We start from the raw sequence: 20092 nt of genomic DNA, 5'->3' as shown, positions 1-20092 counted from the left end.
TGCACACCCCATTCCCACCAAGTGAAATGTTAAGGTCCTAGTTTCACCAAGTGAAATGTTAAGGCACCTTCCCTCCACCCTGAAAACTTACAGATTAAAGCTTTTAGGAGTGTGACCTTATTTAAAACTGGGTCTTTAAAGATGCATTCAAGTTCTGAAAAGGTCAGACTGGATCAGGGTGGATCATTGGCAGGGAATCCAATGGCCGGTATTAGGTAAGAGGGAAAATTTTGCAAACTGCTTCATGGAATAGGTTCCATGAGAGATAAGAAGGCAAAGAGACCTCTGAGTAATGGGCCTGCAAGCCAACAAATGCCAACAATGCCAGCAAGCAATGTATGAAGATTGAGGGTAGGGCCTTCATAGAAAGCACTGCCCTACTCTGAACCTTGATTTCAAACTTCCACTTTCCAGAACTATGAGGATATGGATTCCTACTATTTTAGGACATTGAATTTTTCTGATATAGTGTGACAGCAACCCTGGGAAATCAATACACTGTCTCACATGAGCTGAGCACGAGCCAGCACAGTGTTACAGCTCTTTACATCTGAATCTGCACATGCCAAAAATAATCAGGAAATTTCTTGTCAGGATCGTGGAATCTGAATTTGTCCCAGAAAAGATGGCGACACTGAGATCACATTCTTTTTTGTATCTTCAGTTAACTGACAGGCTGCTAATCCCAAGGGATAAACTATGTCAGGATGAGGGAGAGTCAGATCTGATAAAAAAGGAGGTGCCCGTGTGACTCTAGATCCTGAGATGAGGAATGACTCTGGATTGATTGCACTGGCAGGTCTAATTAACCATAGTTAGTTAGGTTAACCTAATTAACCAATACAAATGAAGAGGAAGAGTTACGAGAGCTAGAGAGGTGTAAAGACAGAGAAAAGACTAGGGAGTGGGTCATGAATAAGACTTGAGGACAGATTTAAAGTTGGAGAAAGCCAGTCTCCATTAGAACCCAGATTAGTAGTCAGGTCAGTTGTGGCCATAAAAACCCATGCTGGGCTTGAAGCTTTAGATATTAACTTGGTGTTGTTTTCAGCCAGCAATCAGTGGTATTGTTGTAGCAGCAATTAGGCAACTAATACACAATAGCTTTCCAGTTAGCCTCAATCTCCACCCAGCCTGTTTCTCTTACACCCTGAAGAATATTTATTTGAATTCTGGTCTGCTTCCTATGCCACTGAAACCTGTTCTCAGGTCTGAGGGTTCTGTGCTCTACCAGGCTACAGACAGACATGTGGGCACAGTAATCCATGAAGAAAAATAAGTGTGTTTTGATAAAAGCCTTTCTGTTGCCATACCCTCAAATGAAGCTTTAGCCAACAAAGGGACTACTTTGCAGTGAGGAGAATACTGACAGAAAGCTAAGATAAGGCTAACCCCTGAGAGGCTTGGGATATGATCCACAGGGTCACCTTTTGAAAGTTCTAATCAGAACATCTTTAATGAGAGACAGTTTCTATGGATCCCAAATGCTCCAAGAACCAAGATGTGTACCATACACTAATCTTTGCATTTAACCTTTGCAACAAATCCCAGGGGGTGGAAATGTAATATTTGCTGAAAGTTGAAGATAAAACCAAAGAAGCTAAGGAATAAAACAGCCGTTGTGCACCTGTTCATGCACTACCAGAGGTGTGTCGGTGAGTCTCCTGCTCCTTCTGAGTGCAGTGGGGTAGCTAGAGAAGACATACCCACCAAAGCAGGGCCAGGGAAGACAGCTCAGTGTGGACCAAGGGTCTTGCTAGAGAACAGACTATGCATCTTAGCTATTATTAGAAGGGAGTCACTAAATACTACTAGAAGAAAGACAAGCTATGGTGAAGACAAAGAGAATGTTGGCCCATTCATGGTCTTCCAGTGAGGAAGAAGAGACTAAAAGAGAAGACAATGACTCAGAGAAGAAGAGAGCCTCTGCTCTTCAAGTAACTAGGAAGGAGGAGGGCTTTTCTGAGACACAAGACTTTGAAATCACACCAACACGTATGTCATCTATCTACGGTGCTGTTAAGCAAATAACTCTCTCTCTCTCTCTCTCTCTCTCTCTCTCTCTCTCTCTCTCTCTCTCTCTCTTTCATAGTTCAAAGGAGAAGGAAGCCATGGTGTCATCCTTTTCCTCTACAGCCTGGTCCTCTCCAGAACATTTGAGAGGTAAATGTTACAAACATCCATGCAGGCACTGCCTACGGGATTGGGATCACGTAGATGTGAGACCTTGGGTGGGAGAATGCAGGTGAGTTTAAGGTCAGACTGGGCTACTTAGTATGATTTTAATTCAAAATGAGTAGTGAAGTGTGGGCTATCCAGCTGGTAAGAAGTGTCAGCAGGCAAAAGGCACATGTCACCAAGCCTTCAGACCTAAGTGTGAGCCACAGAACCCAGAGTGTGAGCGAGAACAGATTCCCCACAAGTTGTTTTCTGATTTCCCTATGCGTGTTATGGTTTTATCAACATCAGACTAGGGGTGTAGCTCCACAATAGAGCTTTTGACTGATATGGATAAGGCCTAAGGGTCAACCCTAAGTACAATGACCAAAACCATCACATATCTAAATAAGTCATTATAAACTCTGTCTGTCTGTCTCTGTCTCTGTCTCTGTCTCTGTCTCTGTCTCTGTCTCTGTCTCTCTCTGTCTCTCTCTCTGTCTCTCTCTCTGTCTCTCTCTCTCTCTCTCTCTCTCTCCTTCTCCCTCTCCCTGTGGTATATGCACACGCATGTGCGATGAGGTTAGAACACAGGGCCTTACAAACTCTAGGCAAGCTCTACTACTGAGCTACAACACCCAGACCTTAAAAAAACATGTCTCATTTTTATTTTTTGAGGAATGTTCTTGCTAAATTGTCCATGCTGACCTCACCTTTGCTATTCCCCTGCCTCCACCACCCACCTAGGTGGAATTATAGCACACACTGTGCCACCATGCTTAGCTATTAACATGTAAATGCTCGGATCTCCACCACTTTCTCTTACGCTGTACTTTGATGACCACTATCCTCAGTTTGATGTCATCAAATCTTCAGGTGTCACATAGAAGGCATGCCCTCCAGTCTCATGAGTAATTCAACTCCGGAACATGTACTGTCTCCATCCCAGTATGCTTCACAGATGACAACAGGAGTCACAGGCCACCTTACATGGTCAAGGGTTGGAGCTTCTAGCCAAGAAATGAAGTTATAGCCACCCTGGTGTTCACTTGATAAGTTTGTTCAGGCCTGCTTTAAGCCACCACTCTCTGGGGGTGTAGGTCATGTGTCACCACTGTCAGCCAAACATCTGTCAGAGGATAAGCTAGCCACCTCACTAGTGAGCCCAGCGTCCATCCAGAGCATACACAGGGACTGTGCTGTATGGCCTGCCTGTGTCTTCATCCTCCTTCCTTCCTACTTATCCGTTACCATGCTAAGCATAGCTTCCCCATCATCCCTGCACAGGTCCTAGCCCTATGAGATGCAGAAGCATGAAAGACATGGGCTTGTTACTGATACATGCCCCAATAGGATCACTGTTGCTGGCCAGATGCTGACAGCTCCCTTGTTCTGCAGGCTTCAGAAGGACCTGGATACCACCACCACTCATCTCTTGCAGTCTCAAGCTGGAAGCGTCTTATGCAGGCAGGTAGGTGGGAAGACTCTGCATTTCTTTTATAGACTCTGAATCAGCCTTGTTTTCTAAGGAAGTCCACTTTCTCCTTGAGCAAAACCTGATCACGCTGTCTTTGAAAGATAGAGTGTTATTACCAGACCCTACCATCTTTTGGTTTCCACTGCCCTTCCTAGAATAACCCTGAAAGCCTGAGATCTCGGAAACAGAAGACATCTTGCCAAGACTCCCTAACATCTGGCAGGAACTAACAGCATAAAATATTTTAGCTTCATGCTTCCTAACTTATAATGGAAACCTCTATTAAAACAAATATAAAAGAAAAGCCAAGTGACTATTGTTTTTCTTCTACAAAATTCAGAGCACACATATGCTTTTCCAGAGCTCTGTTGGCATACCTGTGTTCTTTACCAGAAAAAAAAAAAAACCCAGACTGAGCATTTTAAGTGATATTTTTGCCTTTTTGTGGTGAGGGTTGAATCTAGGCCCTTAGGCCTGATAGGCAAGTACTCTACCACTGAGTAGTTATATCCCCAGCCATTTCTGTAATTTTTTTTTTCGAGACAGGGTTTCTCTGTGTAGTCCTGGCTGTCCTGGAACTCACTCAATAGACCAGGCTGGCCTCAAACTCAGAAATCTGCCTGCCTCTGCCTCCCAAGCGCTGAGATTAAAGGTGTGCGCCACCACCTCCCGGCTTCTGTAATGTTTCTTAAAAGAAAAAAGTCTTCATTCCATTGCTACCTAATGTAAATATTAACAAAATATTCAATCTAGGCAGTTCTAAACTTGATTTTGACTGGGAGAGCAAGTCCAAACGTCTTCAGTGGCTCTGAGGAAGGAACGTCTGAAGAAACGTTACACGGAGTCCTGGCCCGCAGTGATGTTGGCTACTTGCAGTGGAGTAAGGACACCTCTGCAGGTGACCGACTCTCACAGGTTAGTGTGTCTTGTCTCTTAGCTCTCTAGCCAGAATGCAAGTATTTTGCCATTTTTAAAAGTTTCTATATTGATTAAATCCTGAGCCTGTTTTTCCTTTTGTTGCCATTGCTATACCTCCTTCCCATTTTTGTCTCTGTCTCTTTCTGTCTCTTTGTGTCTCTGTCTCTCTCTGTGTCTATCTCTGTGTGTCTCTGTCTGACTCTGTCTTTCTCTCTATCACACACACACACACAAACATATACACACATACATATGGAAACATCCAATTCTGTGTTCTTCATACTGTATTTTACATATTGTAAAGTGTACAAAGTATATAAATGAAAACCACATGTATTACTGAAAAACAGTGTTTGAAATACACAGATACATGGAAGATTCCTTTCATGCCCAGGCAACTACAGCTTTCTTCTCTGAAATATTACCAACTAGAACCTATGCCCCAATCCTTTATTTATGTAAATGAGTATACATATTCTTCCTGTTGCTGAACACTTTAAAAAATATAGAGTGGGGGCCCCATTTATGATATATATATATATATCTCAAAGATTTTCAGCTCAGAGGATAAACATCTTCTGATAGACAGAATGCAAACAATGTACAAGCAGAGAATGAGGACCGGAAAGCGAAGGGGCAAACAGTTTCCCCAAACCATGAACCAAAGCTTCTTAGAGGTTTTCATCCTGACTTGTGGGAGAGACAAGGCCAATCCAGTGGAAAGCAGCACTTCCCTAGAGTAACCTTGACAACATCTGGAAGGCAGTTCCTTCTGATGGAGGCTCCCTAGCCTATCCCTCCTAACCCTGGTGGCAAGCAAGGGCCCTTCTAGGCCCCTATCCTGTGCGCCAGTTCTCCTGATCCTGCTAGATACCCTTCATATGCACAGAATTTGAAGATGTGTTCAAATCTATAGTCTTGCCTACCTCTCTGCCTGTGTCTAGATACTAACTATGCATGTTATTCACAAACCCAGCATCTCATCCATGTGTCTGGATGACATCAAGAAAACAGCATCAGGCCATGGCAGATGCACAAATGTGTTGTGAAAGTTTCCTCATTTTTCCTTAAGTGTATAATCCAGGTCCATCAGACAAAATGTGAGAAGTACCTAATAAATGAAGAGAAATTAGCTCAATCCCATTATCCAGTGGTCTGTCTTTTCAGAACCACTTCTTTCTCTTTTCCATCCTCATGTGTAATCCTCTCCTAAAATCTTTTTTTTTTGCATTTGTCTTTATATGCTAATGAAAATCTGACCATTAGTGAATTCAATGGCTGTAAAGAACCCACTACCTGCATAGTAAAGGCTAAACTTTGGTACCTCCTGGATGAGGACAGATGGATTGTGAGCAAAAAGTCCTTAATCACATTTTCTAGATATTTGAGGGGGGGTTACTTTGGGCTTTGGTATGTTTAATAAAGAAAACTCAGGCATGAGTAAAGGTTATTTTCACATATCTTGCTTTTCTGGTAGCCATACATAAGTCACTGAGTGCCTATGGTCGAATATTCTAGAACTCTCAGAACTCAGCAGTGTGCCAAGATTCTGTTTTGACAAAACTGGGAAAATTAACTAGATCAAGTCCCAAGGGGTGGAACAAACAATTGACAATAATTTTGGTGCTTCGTCTATTATTGCAAAGTTCTTTCACAATATCGTGGGGTGGTTTATAAGCTGTACCATGCCCCTACACCATCTGTACTACTACTGATGTTTTCCTTAAATGAACTCTATTTTAAGATTGTTTTTAACCTTTACTGCAGTGGTGATATAAACCAAGCAATTGCTTTTCCCTTGTATACAGTTAAATAAATAAATGTTCATTTTAAAAGTTTCTTCCCATGTCACTGACCTCTGTGTCACAGTCCAGCCGTGGACAATTCTTCCCGTGTTTGGAAGCCTTGCTACAAAGGCAAGGAATCTTACTGTGATAGAAAATAATCCGACCTGGAAATCCACAGACGTTGGAGACCTCAGCAGGGGCAAGACCCGCCCAGTCACTTAACCTGAGCTGATGACAGATGAGCCTCTCCTGACCTCTGAGCAATGGGACTGGTGTGAAGCAAAAAAAATCATGAATCTTAATCCCCACGGAAGGTCGAACTGCTCTCTGTAGGTACAAAACTTGTGGCAGATGACAAAGAGTAGCGTTCAAATGTGTCAGTCAACGAGGGTCACTCAGCAGCATTTAGTTGGAAGGATCGGGGTCCAGAAACAAAAATGAGTTCTATGTGGACCACATGTGGCACATGCTGATTATTCTAGAACAGTGGTTCTTAACCTTCCGAATACTACCAACCTTTAACACAATTCCTCATGTTGTGGCCACTCCCAACCATACACATTTTTTGTTGTTGCTATGGTTGCTACTTCATAACTATAATTTTGCTACTATTACGAATCATAATGCAAATATCTGTGTTTTCCGCTGCTCTTAAATGCACCCTGTGAAAGGGTCATTTAACCATCCCCCCTCAAGAGGTCATGACCCACAAATTAAGAATCGCTGTTGTATAATACACAAATGGTAAATGCTGGCTAGCAATGATATCAGCCTGGCTTCACACCAAACCCACTGAGAAAGTTCTGGGAACTCTCCATGCCTGGGACATCGCCAAACATCACTGACAGCGTAAGTAAAGCACTCATATTGTCAAACAGACTGCACATTAAGTTTGTAACAAGAGTCACTGTCTTTTCATTTTGTATGGGGTCCTAAAAATGAAAGGCCATTTTGACTCTCAAATAGTTTTACTTTATCTGTGGAATGCTAGATGCTTGACCTTAAATTTTACCGGTGATCCTGATAGTCACCGAGAGCTAGAAACCTCTGTCCCAAATACGACTTCTCAGCTGCAGATACCATGAATACTTGTCAATCGATAGTTATGGGGTTATGTTGCACACTGCAAGCTCTTGAGCGGCACCCACTAGATGCAAGCCGCCCTACCACCAGCAAGACAATCCAAAGCATTTGCAGGCATTTCCAAATGTCCCTCTTGGGTGGCGAGGACAGAATTGTCCCTAAAGGGACAATTCTAAAGGAAGAATGAAGTTAAATAAACTCCTTTGGCTCCACGATTAAATCTGCAGTGTGAGGAACTAAAGGACCAGGTATTTCAATAGAACCTACACTAAAGCTGCACACCCTGTCTCATCTTGAGGTGGACAGCCTTTTGTTCCCTTATGACATTTGCAAGACTTTGGGAACTAGCTGCAGGCTTTATCTGAGGCTAAAATTGAACAGGTGTTTGCAAAGCAGCTGCTAAGCTGCTCTAAAAAAAGGACCACATCAGAGAAAATGCCACCACGAAGGGGTGGAGCATGTCAGAGTCAAGGATTCACAGGGATCTGGCGCTAAACCAAGCTCTAAAGAAAATTACCTGCAGAGCCTAAAATATTCTCTAATGGGAAGAGGATGTTTGCAAGGAACTTAAAGGCAGTTGAGAGCCCACAGCATGTATGGAAAACGGAGGACTTTCCTGCTGGGAAGAGCACATGACGTAGGAGACGACAGGGGCATCGTCCAAAGGCTTGCGTGCCAATTGGAAGTAGGGCAGAGGCTAGAGACTGCCTGGGGTCACTTTAAAAATCTACATAGAAATCAAATCTAAAACGCTTCCAGCTTTTGGGAAAGTGACTAACGTGGCTTTTCATCCTTCTCTCTTGGACTCAGAGCTCTCTCCCCAAGGGAGATGTCTGTGAATGTGCCCTCGGTGAAAATTGCCAGAAATTGTACACTAATGGCTTGAAACCCTGAGGACGTTTATGACGATGTTTCTGTCATGCACTCAGAGTTCAGTTTTTTTTTAATGTATTATGGAGCAGCTACAAGCAGACATTTGTCTTACTTAAGCTTCTGAAATGTGGGCATATAAAATACACGCATACGCAGTGGATTTCATGTGAAGTTTTTTTTTTTCTCTTTCCATACCATCCTGCTACATAGGACAAAAGCAATTCTCAGCTCATACAGCATTGACTTAATTTTGCACTCACACTTACATGTGCATCTCTCACTACTCGTGACAGGTGGCAGTTACGGTTAGCCTTCCCTCACTGCGGCGCTAACAGCTGTGGGCAGAGAGCACCTAGTTTTGCCAGACTCCCTAACAGCAATGGATACTAGCAGTGATGTCTTATTCCTCTAACAACTCAAAGCTACAATCTTAAATCCAGTTTGTTGCTTGGTCATTCTGTTAAGAGATTAGAAAGGCCAGAGGGGGGTAGAGGAATCTGCCCAAAGTCTTGACCAGTTACATGTCAGAGAAGGGTTTTGAGTCCTGTTCTAGCTAGACTCAAAGCTCACGTTCTCTGCTATACCATGTCAGTCATTTTCCAATAGATTATAAATACATAAATACTGTTTGTAAATGCAAATTGATCTCACACAACCCTTAGTATTTGCTACGGGTGCACTGTTGGTGGTCTCTAACATTAAGACAATGGCAAGGATTGTTTTGTTTGGGTTTTGGTTGTTTTTTGTTGTTGTTGTTTTGGTTTTTTGTTTTGTTTTGTTTTGTTTTGTTTTGTTGTCTTTTTGGTTTGAGACAGGGTTTCTTTGTCTAGCCCTGGATGTCCTGGAACTCACTTTGTAGACCAGATTGGCCTCAAACTCCCAGAGATTTGCTTGCCTCTGCTTCCTGAGTGCTGGGAGTAAAGGCATGTTCCACCGCCGCCCAGCATAAGGGTTTTGATGTATGATAGTTGAGTAGTTTAAGGCTAAAACTGTTATGAACTTATGTTGATATGAATCACAGTACTTGGTCAGATACTTTCTAAAGTATTTGCCCCCATTCAGCCCCTACCAGCTATCCACACTTTTCACCTTTATTGGGATAAACTCAATGGTGTCTAGAGATATGCTGTACAAGTACCATTGTGCTGACTGCAGTGAATTCTGAAGTCAAATATTTCACAGCATCCTATCCTGGGAAGGAAACACCTTGCAGAGCAGACATTTGCTTGAGAAAACAAATGAGAAGGTTTCAGAATAGTGTTACACATACTGCTGGCTTGGAGAGCCTCCACAGCCAGGGCCCTTCCTTTCAGCTCCAAGGCATGGTGACACTGTGTGAGACCATAGATGCACTATACAGTGCTTTCAGGGTGTCTGCTGGGTCTTACCCAGGGTAGGTACAACAACTGAATAGTATGTGTGTGTACACACTGATGAACCTAAGAGAAAAACAGTTTCTAAGTTTAGAAGGCAATGTGTGTGCCGCCTGAGAGCTGGAATCGGTGTCTAAGGCAAACGCATTCCATAGCTCTGCCTTTGTCTTCCCCAAGTCAATTGTTTCTTACTCTGTGATAAAACTGCAGAGATTGAAAAAAAAAAAACCCACACATCTTTCTGTCCCAATGTCACAGCTCAGTGGGTGAGCTTTAAAAAGGAAGAAAAGATGGTGTTCTCATCAGATGACATGGCAAGCCCCCTAGAGCCTACCAGACTGACAGTTCCTGCAGGAAGCAGCCATCTACCCACGAGGGGAGGCACTATTTTGAAGCCTCCTTGTTACTTTTCTATTTGAAGGTACAGGTTTGAGTGTGAGGCTCCAATACCTAAGTGAGAACATAAAGCAGTTTGAGTCTAACACCATCTGGAAAGCCTTGGGAGGTGCACGTTATCCTCACACCTGCCAGTGGGAAGAAAAATCAACTCCAACTTTTAGAAAGGAATGAAGTCATTTAGGTCTCGCCAGAATCGTTCCCACAGCAGCCCTGGCAGCGCCTACTTCCATCCCAGTGGTACCCTCTGCTCTCTTTACATCTTCCCTTTGGAGAGGCTGATGAGAAGAAACCCAACTTTGAAAATACCTAATGAAGCGGCGCTCGCTACACTCTGCCACTAAGTCACGGAGGTTACACCCCGCAAGTGTGATCCAATTTGTCTTTACAACATACCTGAAAACTCTGCCAGAGAATTTACATTAACTGTGTGTTCCAGGTGGCAGAGAGGGAAGCCACACCATTAACAGCACTGGAATTGTACCAGGGCTCAATGAGGAAGGCACAACGTTTCCTACACCTTTCTCCCACTCTCATTACCAGCCTGGGGCCCTGGGACTTGCAATATCAAGCTCATTATACAAAGGCGACTTCTAAGCATTGTTGTACCAGTGGCATGGGAAAGAAAATCTACACTGACTCAATATTTGCTCTCTAGATGGACTCTGTGTCCATCTTTCCTGTCCTTGCCATTTTACATTGGCTTAAAGAAAGGTTTATGTTACAGAGGTTGTGGTTGCTATGGGTAATACTGAAACAACTGAGCTTATTACACACTATGTGAACCTAAGAAGAAAGGTATTTTATTTATAGTACCCTGTATCACAATTTAATGTCCTTCTTACCACGGCAACATGCACGAGTTCAGAATTGGTGAAATCTCACCAATAAAATATATTTAGAATCCTGCAAAGGGGGAGGGGAAGTTGGTCAACCATGTCTATCTAAAAATGATTAAAATGCTTAAACTGGGACATGTCCGTCAAATGGTTATATGGTATGCCAAAAGGGGGATAGGAGTTGAGGTAAAAGCTGACAGGACTCAACCAGAAGATGCTTTGTTTTATTTTTACAGGATTTACTGTTTTCAAACTTGAGGGTCTCACCTTTGCCTCAAGCCAGGCTCATCCATCTGTCCTCAATAATCTGGTTAAAAGAGCTAAATTAACAGTGGAAAACACAAAAGGGAGATTTATTCAGTGTGGTCACATTGGGAAGAGAGATTCAGCAACTCCCCTAAGCCTATCGTTGGGTCCTGAAGTGAGATCAAAATTTAAACAATGGGCCAAGCATGTGCACATCTAAAGAGTCCTGACCAATGGGTGGTCCTACCTACCATCCACCCATCACTATCTGGGCTCTAGTCTCATTCCATAAGGTGGTCAGACAGGCAAGTTGTTAGAACTACTTGAAATCTCTATCCAGGAGTTCAATTTCTCTCTTGGCTTTTAGTTCTCCCAGCATGAAATTCTTGGGAAGCATCCCATTTGTTTTAGTAGTCTGATAGTCACACAGAGAGTCACAAATGTCTCTTTAGAAAATCTTCATTTCTGCCTGACCAGTTACATTACTTTAAACCAGCTGCTTTCTCAGTGGTAATCCTCAGGCTCATCTCCTGACTTGCTACACAAAGTGCCACCAGAGTCATGCAGGATTCCACCACAATCTCTCCAGGGAGGAAACATTGCCTGCTCAGGGTGAAATCTGGTCACTGTGCCATTCAGAAGTGATGTAGTAGCTTTGAGTTCAGGGAAGGCAGCAGTTGAATTGCTGCATAAAGGTACAGGCTGGGGTGTCAGCACCAGGGCAGGTGCACACATGAGGGCCAGTAGAATTTTGCCCATTTTACAAATATTCTGTAAAAATATTTTATAGGTAAATATTATCCATATACCTATATATGCATATTATCCCTCCATCCAGAATTTACAGAGATTTTCATTGATTTTTAAATCAATCGTAAGATCTGCTTGAATTCCAATGGCATGACACTTTATCACAAATAGCATTAAATCTCCTAGTTACTTTATCCCATTTTCAAAGATTAATAATTACATGTTCCATTTGAATATTATGATACATGCTAACAATCTCTAAGATACTGAGTATCTCACTTTCAAACCAGGAGCAAGTCTACACTAGCTACATGCAAAGAGAAACAGCCCCTTTGTGTTGAGTTGACATAAAACTAGCCAGCACACAAGGAACAAACAGCATTTAGAAGTCAGGGGGCGGGGGTCATGAGATTGAAGCTTGCGTAGGTTGCATAGCAAGTTTGTGCCAAACCTGTATATCATATTTCCATTACATATAATCATACAATTGCAAGAAAGCCTAGAAAATAGTGTGCTCACTTTAACTCATGGATAGTTATAAATTTATTTACAATTTGGGGGAAACATTTTTTTGGTATGGTTACTTTTTTCTTTAGTATAATTTTTAACATTTATTTTATTTTATTTTATTTTATTTACATAAGTACTCTGTAGCTGTCAAACACACCAGAAGAGGACAATGGATCCCATTACAGATGATTGTAAGCCACCATGTGGTTGCTGGGAATTGAACTCAGGACCCCTAGAAGAGGAGTCAGTGTAGTTGCTGAGCCATCTCTCCAGCCCTGGGGAAAGTGTTTTTGAAACTAACCCTGGGGCTGTTTCTCTTTGAATGTAGCTAGTGTAGACTTGTCCCTGGTTTGAAGGTGAGATACTCAATGTCTTAGTTACTACCCTGTGAAGAAACACAGCATCTCTGCAGAAGCTGTGCATGCGATTGGGAGGCACTGAAGTTCCCTATTCCACAACTAGGATTAGATAATAGGAAAATATGCAAAGGTATATTAACTTTTACTGTTCAAAAATTATGTCCTTAGAAACTTTTAAAGATACTTTGATTGATTCCACTGGAGGAAGGTGAATTTACTAGAGGCCACACACTCCAAGAAAACTGACTGTCTCTCCCCAAGAAGCTGTCAATAGCTGCTCAGTTAGGGGCAAGGGCTTGTGAGCCCCTCTCTGCTGCAATGTTGACTAGCTTGATCTTTAGCAGGTCTTTTCTAGTCAACATCCACTTCTTTGAGTTCCTGTGTGCAGCAGTGCTGTCATGTCAGAAGACACTGTTTCAGTGGAGCCTTCCCTGACCTCTGGCTCTGTTTCCCAGAAGGTCCCGGGCCTAGGCTCTTGAGAGTGATACATTTGTCCCATTTATGGCTGAGCATTCCAGTGACACTTATATCCTGCACTTTGATAAGTTGTGAGTATTTGAATTAACCACTGTCCACTGCGCAAAGAAACTTCTCTGGTGCCATCTGAAATCTGCACATGTCTGTGAATATAGAGATATGAATTTAGACAACAGTTTGTCCAGTTAACAAAATAATAGGACTTGGTTGACTCCAGGGCTTTCTAGTTCCCAACCAAGGGGTTTTGGCTAGTTTTAAAGTACCAGGCACGCACTTCCTTCTGTGGAACAGGCCGTATATCCTATCAGAAAGTGGTTACTTAATCTTATAACAATCATGCTACTATTATATCCACGTGGGTCATTCTTGAAGTGCACAGATTCAAATTTATATTAGCTTTTATAGAATTGGGGGGTATTATCTAGGCTTCTGGTGGGGTGTGGGAGTCATTAATATTTTACCTAGATTTGAATCAAATCTGCCAAATGCTGGGGCTAGCCACTTGCATGGTACCCTATTTGTCAAGAACTTTAGACATAGTAGCTCTGTGTGGTCCCTATGTCTTTGACCTTTGGCTTCAGTTGCCCTCTCAACTACATTTCAAATGTTCTTCAGATCATAAAGGACTGAGTTGGTCCATGGTTCCCCTAAACTGCTGTAGTCTTTATTTAGTAATGGCTGCTCAAAGAGGTATCTGTCTGGCTCTAGAAATTCTTTCTTAGAATACATATACATATATATAATACAGTATCTATACAAGCAAGTCAAGAATGGTTTGAGACATGACGAAAAAGTAAGACTTAAAAACCAAGTCACTAAAATCTGAGAGAGAGAGAGAGAGAGAGAGAGAGAGAGAGAGAGAGAGAGAGTTTCCCAGGGCTGGCTGTCTTAAGAAGACACTTTGGATGGTTTTCCTAGATACCCCCTTTTCTGAAACCACTGGCAGCCATCTACCTGACTTCTGTATCTGGTGCCTGAATTTTTAACTGAATTTTCAAATTTGTCTTCTCTAAAATCGAACAAATTCAGGTCCTGATGATGCTTTAGCATGGATGTCAGACAATCCATTACTCATAGGGCCATTCAAAGAGGCAAGCAGGCATTTGTACACCAGCCAACTTCCTCTTCATGACTTCTCCTCACAGTGCCCTGACAGAACAATTACAGTAGGTAGAACAGTGCTAACACAAACCCATTCAGCCTTAAGAGAAGATCTTCAGTACAAACACCCAAGATTGGCCTTGCTGCTCTATCCAGTACAAACATGGGAACAAACAAGTTGGGGGACATTAAGGGAATCATTTGGCTTCACATTGTACAAACAGAAACTTTCTAGGCCATCAATGTGTTAATGTCATGGTCTACTGAACTGTTACTATATCACAATTGCTATCAACCTCTGGAGGATACATCTTATTACTTAAAACAACCAACCAAAATCAACCATGTCCCACATAACAGAATTCCTGTCCTGTAAACTCCAGAGCCAAGCATTGACCAATAAGAACTGCCATGCTCAGTCCCTTATTTGCATAGCAGAAAGCTGGAAGGAACCAAAACAGAGGACAGCTCCCATATGTGAGCAGGACTGGTCCACTATCCTGTGTGTCAGGCCATTCTAGCGCTGCTCTGCCCGCTGCCCCTGCACTAAGCTTACCCTTTTCTACTTCCATCTAATTTGGATGAATTCGGCACTGTTCACAATTCCAACTCGCCATGGTAATATGAAACCAATATACTCTGTTGTGTGTATGTCTTCACCAATAATCTACATACTAGCTCGTGGTATACATGTGCACAAGTGGGTTTCCCACATTTCCTAGAAGTTTTTTCTCTAGTATGCATGGTTTGTGTTACCGGAAACTTGACATCTGCTGTGTGAAGCATTGCCTGACCTTGGGAATTACACCGGGAACAATTGCACTGGCCAATGCCACAGACAGAACTGGCATTCTCATTTTCTACATCTACGTCTATGTTTATGTATGAGATGACACTATCACTGTAAAGCTGAGCTGGAGAATCTTCGTCTTCTCTTCTAAGGCCACTTCATTTTGAAAAGCACAATCCAAGAAGAGCAAAGTGAGGCATTACCACTCTACCAAACCATTGTTGAGTACAAATTCATTCTCCATGAAGCCTCGGTTTTGAATATTAAACCACATACAATGGCCTGCAAGCTACATGTACAATAGGGTGCTCAGAGCTTCTTTTTAAGCAGGATGGATTGGCCTCTTTCACTACTCTAAAAGATCTAGGTGTTCATCTGCATTCTCCTTTCCCCTTCCAGGCGGGCAGCATGCTGAAGACTCCCGCATTTCCTATTTGGCTGTGCAATATCAACAGAAATTACAGCATCCTTTTCTGCACAAATAGGCAGCTCTTATCAGACTGGAAAATGGAGCGTGTCTTTGATCTGTACTTTTACAGTGGCCAGCCCTCACAGAGAAAGCCTGTACGTCTTACAATAGGTGAGCACTTGAGACTCCCAAATGTGTGTTAGTGCACCCAGAGAGATATAGCTGTCCTTATTTAACAGCTGTGTGGCTCTTTATGCTACCGCTGCAAGAAATACTTAGTTTGTGAAATGAACCTCCTGCCTAGGTCTAAATCCATTGCCCTGTGTAGCTTTAAAATGGAGACATTGGTGTGTGTGGGTGTGTGTGGCCCAGAAATTCTTCTCTAAGGGCCCCTGGAAAGGCATGCAAAAGCAAAGGAAACACAGAGTTCCACTGGCCAATTCTGTACCCAGGCAAACACAGAACAATCATTCAGTGACAGAAGCAGCTGGAGTGAGAATGAATTTTTGTCCAGATTAATTCAAAAGGCAGTTTTGAGAGGAAACTATAAGCCAGATACTGGGATGGATACTAGCAAACTCACTGTGACAGGAAGACCATTTTTATTTTGATTCCAACTACAGTTCCTTAAGCTAACAAGGAAACATTAAGGGGTCTTTAAATACTGGCACCTTTGACAAGATGTCAACAGGTAACACACGACTTCCATCAGCAACCTTGGCCCCAGTTGTGAAGTTTTCTCAGCGACTGACTTTGCATAACCCTGGGAGTCTCTATTTTTTCTTTAATTATGAGAAATGCATATTGGTTCATTTAATTTAGTGTGACATTGGCCACATGTTCTATAATATCTATTACCACTCTTATTTTACCTTACCTGTGAGCTAAGCATCATCCTCCCTCCCCCGATTACACACATCCCACACATTATGTCTGTTCTGAGTACTGTGCTGAGAGTGTATTTAACACTAGCATTAAATTCCCAATAGCCGTATGAAGCAGGTACTCTAGAATCTATTCTTAGTTGTATAGTTGTTATATTTGGCTGATAGATGAATCAGTGAAGCGCAGCAATGGTATTTTAAATATTCTCTCAAATGTCAACTGCCTTATAGGAGGCAAACCTAGGCCTTGCAAACAAGTTCTAGATTCTCTGTCTATACTCTACCTCAAAATAAACACCTCTTGTTAAGAAGTGAATAACCTTCCTTTCATCTGTTTTCATGGTAATATCAGTGACAAACACCTTTGTGCCAAATCATGTTGCATTAAATGGCATGAATGTTCTCATCCCAACATACAACTACTACAGATTTATTTAGTATGGGTATTTTAACACACAAGAATCCATGCACTTAGTCAGTTCTAAGACCGTAGTGCCCTGGGCCAGTTCCTCACCCTTTGTGTCTTCTCCCCGTGATGTGCTTGCTGGCTTTGTTGGGAATTGCCCAGTGGGCCTGGATATCAATGCTACTCTGAGTTTCTATCCTCAGATACTCACTCCCACCACTGGGAAAGGGAGCACCATGAAGATAAACATGGATCAGGAAGACGGTCTTCTTCACTGGAAATGGCAATCAGAACCAAATGGAGAGAGGCTACCATCAACTGGAATGGATCTATTCCCTTTTGCTAAAAAAAAAAAAAAAAAACTAGAAATGAGTCTGAAGGATCAGAACAAATGGGATGAAAATGTATAGCGCACAGGGTGGGCATTTAATTCTTCCATTTCTCTTTCATGAAAAATACCATTGGCAGCTTCTTATTTTTTTTTCTCTATGTCATGCTTTTACAGTCATTATCAGTGCTGTAGAGAACGTGTTTTTATCCCAGGGTTTGAGTAGTGATTCCTTCATTTAATTAGAAAGTGAAAATACTGTCTCTCCTCTTCATGTTTTCTGAATTGTTCTTGTTCTGAGGCCTCACTAAGACGGAAGGGAGAAGCTCACTTCTATTTGAGGATGACGTCATCAGAGTGCATGATCAGCTTTTAGCCATGGCAACAGCGAGTCTTCTCAAGCCTTCCTGCTACAGGCAGAGTTCCTCTCCAAGGACACACCTCACATGGCCACATTAGCTGATTCCTTGCAGTAAAGTAGCAGAGGGGCTTCCTCCTACTGGGAGAGTGGGAGAGGGGTGGTGCCTTGTGAGCGAGGAGCTCTGGCAGGTGTTCAGATGACTCGAGCAGCCAAAGGATCAGGCAGAGACATTCTTCCGACCAGTATTCTAGCTGTTTCTTTCTCCTAAGCTAGATATAAATAATAATAACATAAACAGAGACAGTCTTACTCCTGCATAAAATAAGGTTCTACAAAAATACAGCCTCTTCTCATCTCAGTGTTCAAAAAGGAAAACATCCTTTAAAGAATGTGATCTTTCTCACTTAGGCTTAATACCCACACGTTTTCTGAAGAGGTACACATAATAGACACACATTCTTTCTAGAAGGTGTACAGAGGAGGCATCTGGACATTCTCCTACCCCCACAGCCTATCTGCTGACTCACAAATTTAGGGCTTTGGATGTGGAGACCAAAGGTCAGATTCCAAAGAACAACTTCTCTGCACTCAGGGTCTATGTTAATCTATCAAATGCCTTCTTCATTTGGCTCAAGAATAGTATTACTACCTGAATTGAGTGTGGAAGACAAAACTTCAAAGTGAATAATAGCTTGTGTCAACAGAGGAAGCCTATCGGCTCAGGTGGCTGGTTATGCTATCTTTATCACTGGCACTTTCACTGAGAATTTTAAATAGATCAGACAAGTGGAACCCTATAAACCCTGGTCTCCTTCGCACTTAGCTACTTTGTGTTTTGGGGGAAGTTTTGGTCTAAAACAAATTCCAGCTTGTTTTAGGAGTAGTCCATTCTCTCTTTGGGAGTTGATAACTGGAATGCAAACCATGAAGCACTCTGTCAGGTAGCACTCAGTCCCAGAGATACTGCCAAGTCTCAAGCAATAAATATATATATATATATATATATATATATATATATATATATATATATACATATATATATATATATATGCACAAGAATTGTCTAGGGCCTGGTCCTTGAGGAGTCCACGACAATCTCAGATCAACTGTGATCCCTCCTGTATGACTGAGCACAGGAACATATGTTACACAGACAAATTCACAGCTCTGCAGAAGGAAGAAGACGGGGGTTACTGATGAGAAAACCCCAGCAACTCTTGCCCGAAGCACAGAACTCCTTACAGTAGCATGAAAATAACCCAGGCCCCCTATTTCCACTCCTACCTTTATTTATTCTTTGTTTTTTTCATAGTCTGAAAATTTTACCTTGTTTATAGCTGTGTTCGCTTGCCATGTTTCATACATTGTAATTTATGTTAAATTATTCCTGAAACAAAATTCTATTAATAAAAAACAACAGTGAAGGAAAGATTAAGTTCCCATGTTTATGTGGAAAGATAATAATTGTTTTACATAAAGGTATTCTTCACTTTGCATGTCATGTCAATATTCTGTGTGAGTTTTTATTTTATCTTGAAGTGAAGCACCCACTCATATTTGGATTTATTTTTAAGATGAAGATGTGTTGTTTAGAATTAGCTATTTCTGCATTGAGCACGGCTCCAGGGATGAGCCAGACTGGCAGTGTGGGAATGAAGAAAAGACAGCTGTACAGACAACAGGCTGGGGTGGGTGGATGGGCTCTCTGACGGAGAAGCCTCCGAAGCAGAGAAGCTTGGTGTGTTTATTGTATCCAGCAGAATAGAGGTGGGTTATAGAATACAGCTGCACAAGGAGGCAGGACTGTTACTTACTTATAAACATGGAGGCAGAGTTTATGTTATACAGCTGGTCAAGGAGACAAGTTTAGCCAGTCTAGGTAGGGGCAGTCTCTGTAGAGGAACATTGTCCAGGCAGTAAATATCTGGGCAGAAAAACTATAACAGACATTTTTTTACACTATTGACATTCACACAGCAACCAAAGAAAGACTTCACCCTCCCTCTGAACCTCAACCTAAGTGGGGTAAGGCTTTGCCATTTTCCCATGGTCTAAAGTTATGGTCCTCGGCAGGACCATGCCTAGGTCAACAGCAAGCACATTGACTCAGGACTTCTTGACTACCAGTTGACCTTTAAAGTTATGTTTTGAAGGAAATGACTTTATTATTTTCCCCATTAACTCCTCAAACAAAGGAAAGGTTATTTACTTGAAGATGAATATATTACTTGTTCAGAATAGGGACTTACGCTGACTGTGATGGTTTGTATATGCTCGGCCCAGGGAGTGACACTATCAGCAGGTGTAGCCCTATTGAAGTAGGCCTGTCACCATGGGTGTGAGCTTTAAAACCCACATCCTAGCAGCCTGGAAGAGAGTATTCTGCTAGCAGCCTTCAGATGAAGATGTGGAACTCTCAGCTCCTCCTGCACCATGCCTGGTTGGATGCCGCCAAGCTCCCACCTTGATGATAATGGACTGAACCTGTAAGCCAGCACCAATTAAATGTTATCCTTAAAAGCATCACCTTGGTCATAGTGTTTGTTCACAGCAGTAAAACCTTAACTA

At 42.2% G+C, this 20092-nt stretch overlaps 1 protein-coding gene across 1 annotated transcript in view; it reads left to right on the top strand.

The window, feature by feature from the left end:
• Positions 1 to 17181, top strand: part of Mindy4b (MINDY family member 4B) — a 28639-nt gene extending 11458 nt beyond the window's left edge. Inside the window, exons 8-12 of the mRNA XM_028763674.1 lie at positions 2093 to 2163; positions 3556 to 3628; positions 4388 to 4549; positions 15536 to 15716; positions 17039 to 17181. Coding sequence (XP_028619507.1) covers positions 2093 to 2163; positions 3556 to 3628; positions 4388 to 4549; positions 15536 to 15716; positions 17039 to 17181 — 630 coding nt within the window. The remainder of the gene's footprint in view (positions 1 to 2092; positions 2164 to 3555; positions 3629 to 4387; positions 4550 to 15535; positions 15717 to 17038) is intronic.
• Positions 17182 to 20092: the final 2911 nt, after the last annotated feature.

Source organism: Grammomys surdaster, unplaced genomic scaffold (genome assembly GCF_004785775.1).
Source record: "Grammomys surdaster isolate TR1022 unplaced genomic scaffold, NIH_TR_1.0 139, whole genome shotgun sequence".
Lineage (NCBI taxonomy): Eukaryota > Metazoa > Chordata > Mammalia > Rodentia > Muridae > Grammomys > Grammomys surdaster.
This window is presented reverse-complemented; position numbering and strand designations above follow the sequence as displayed.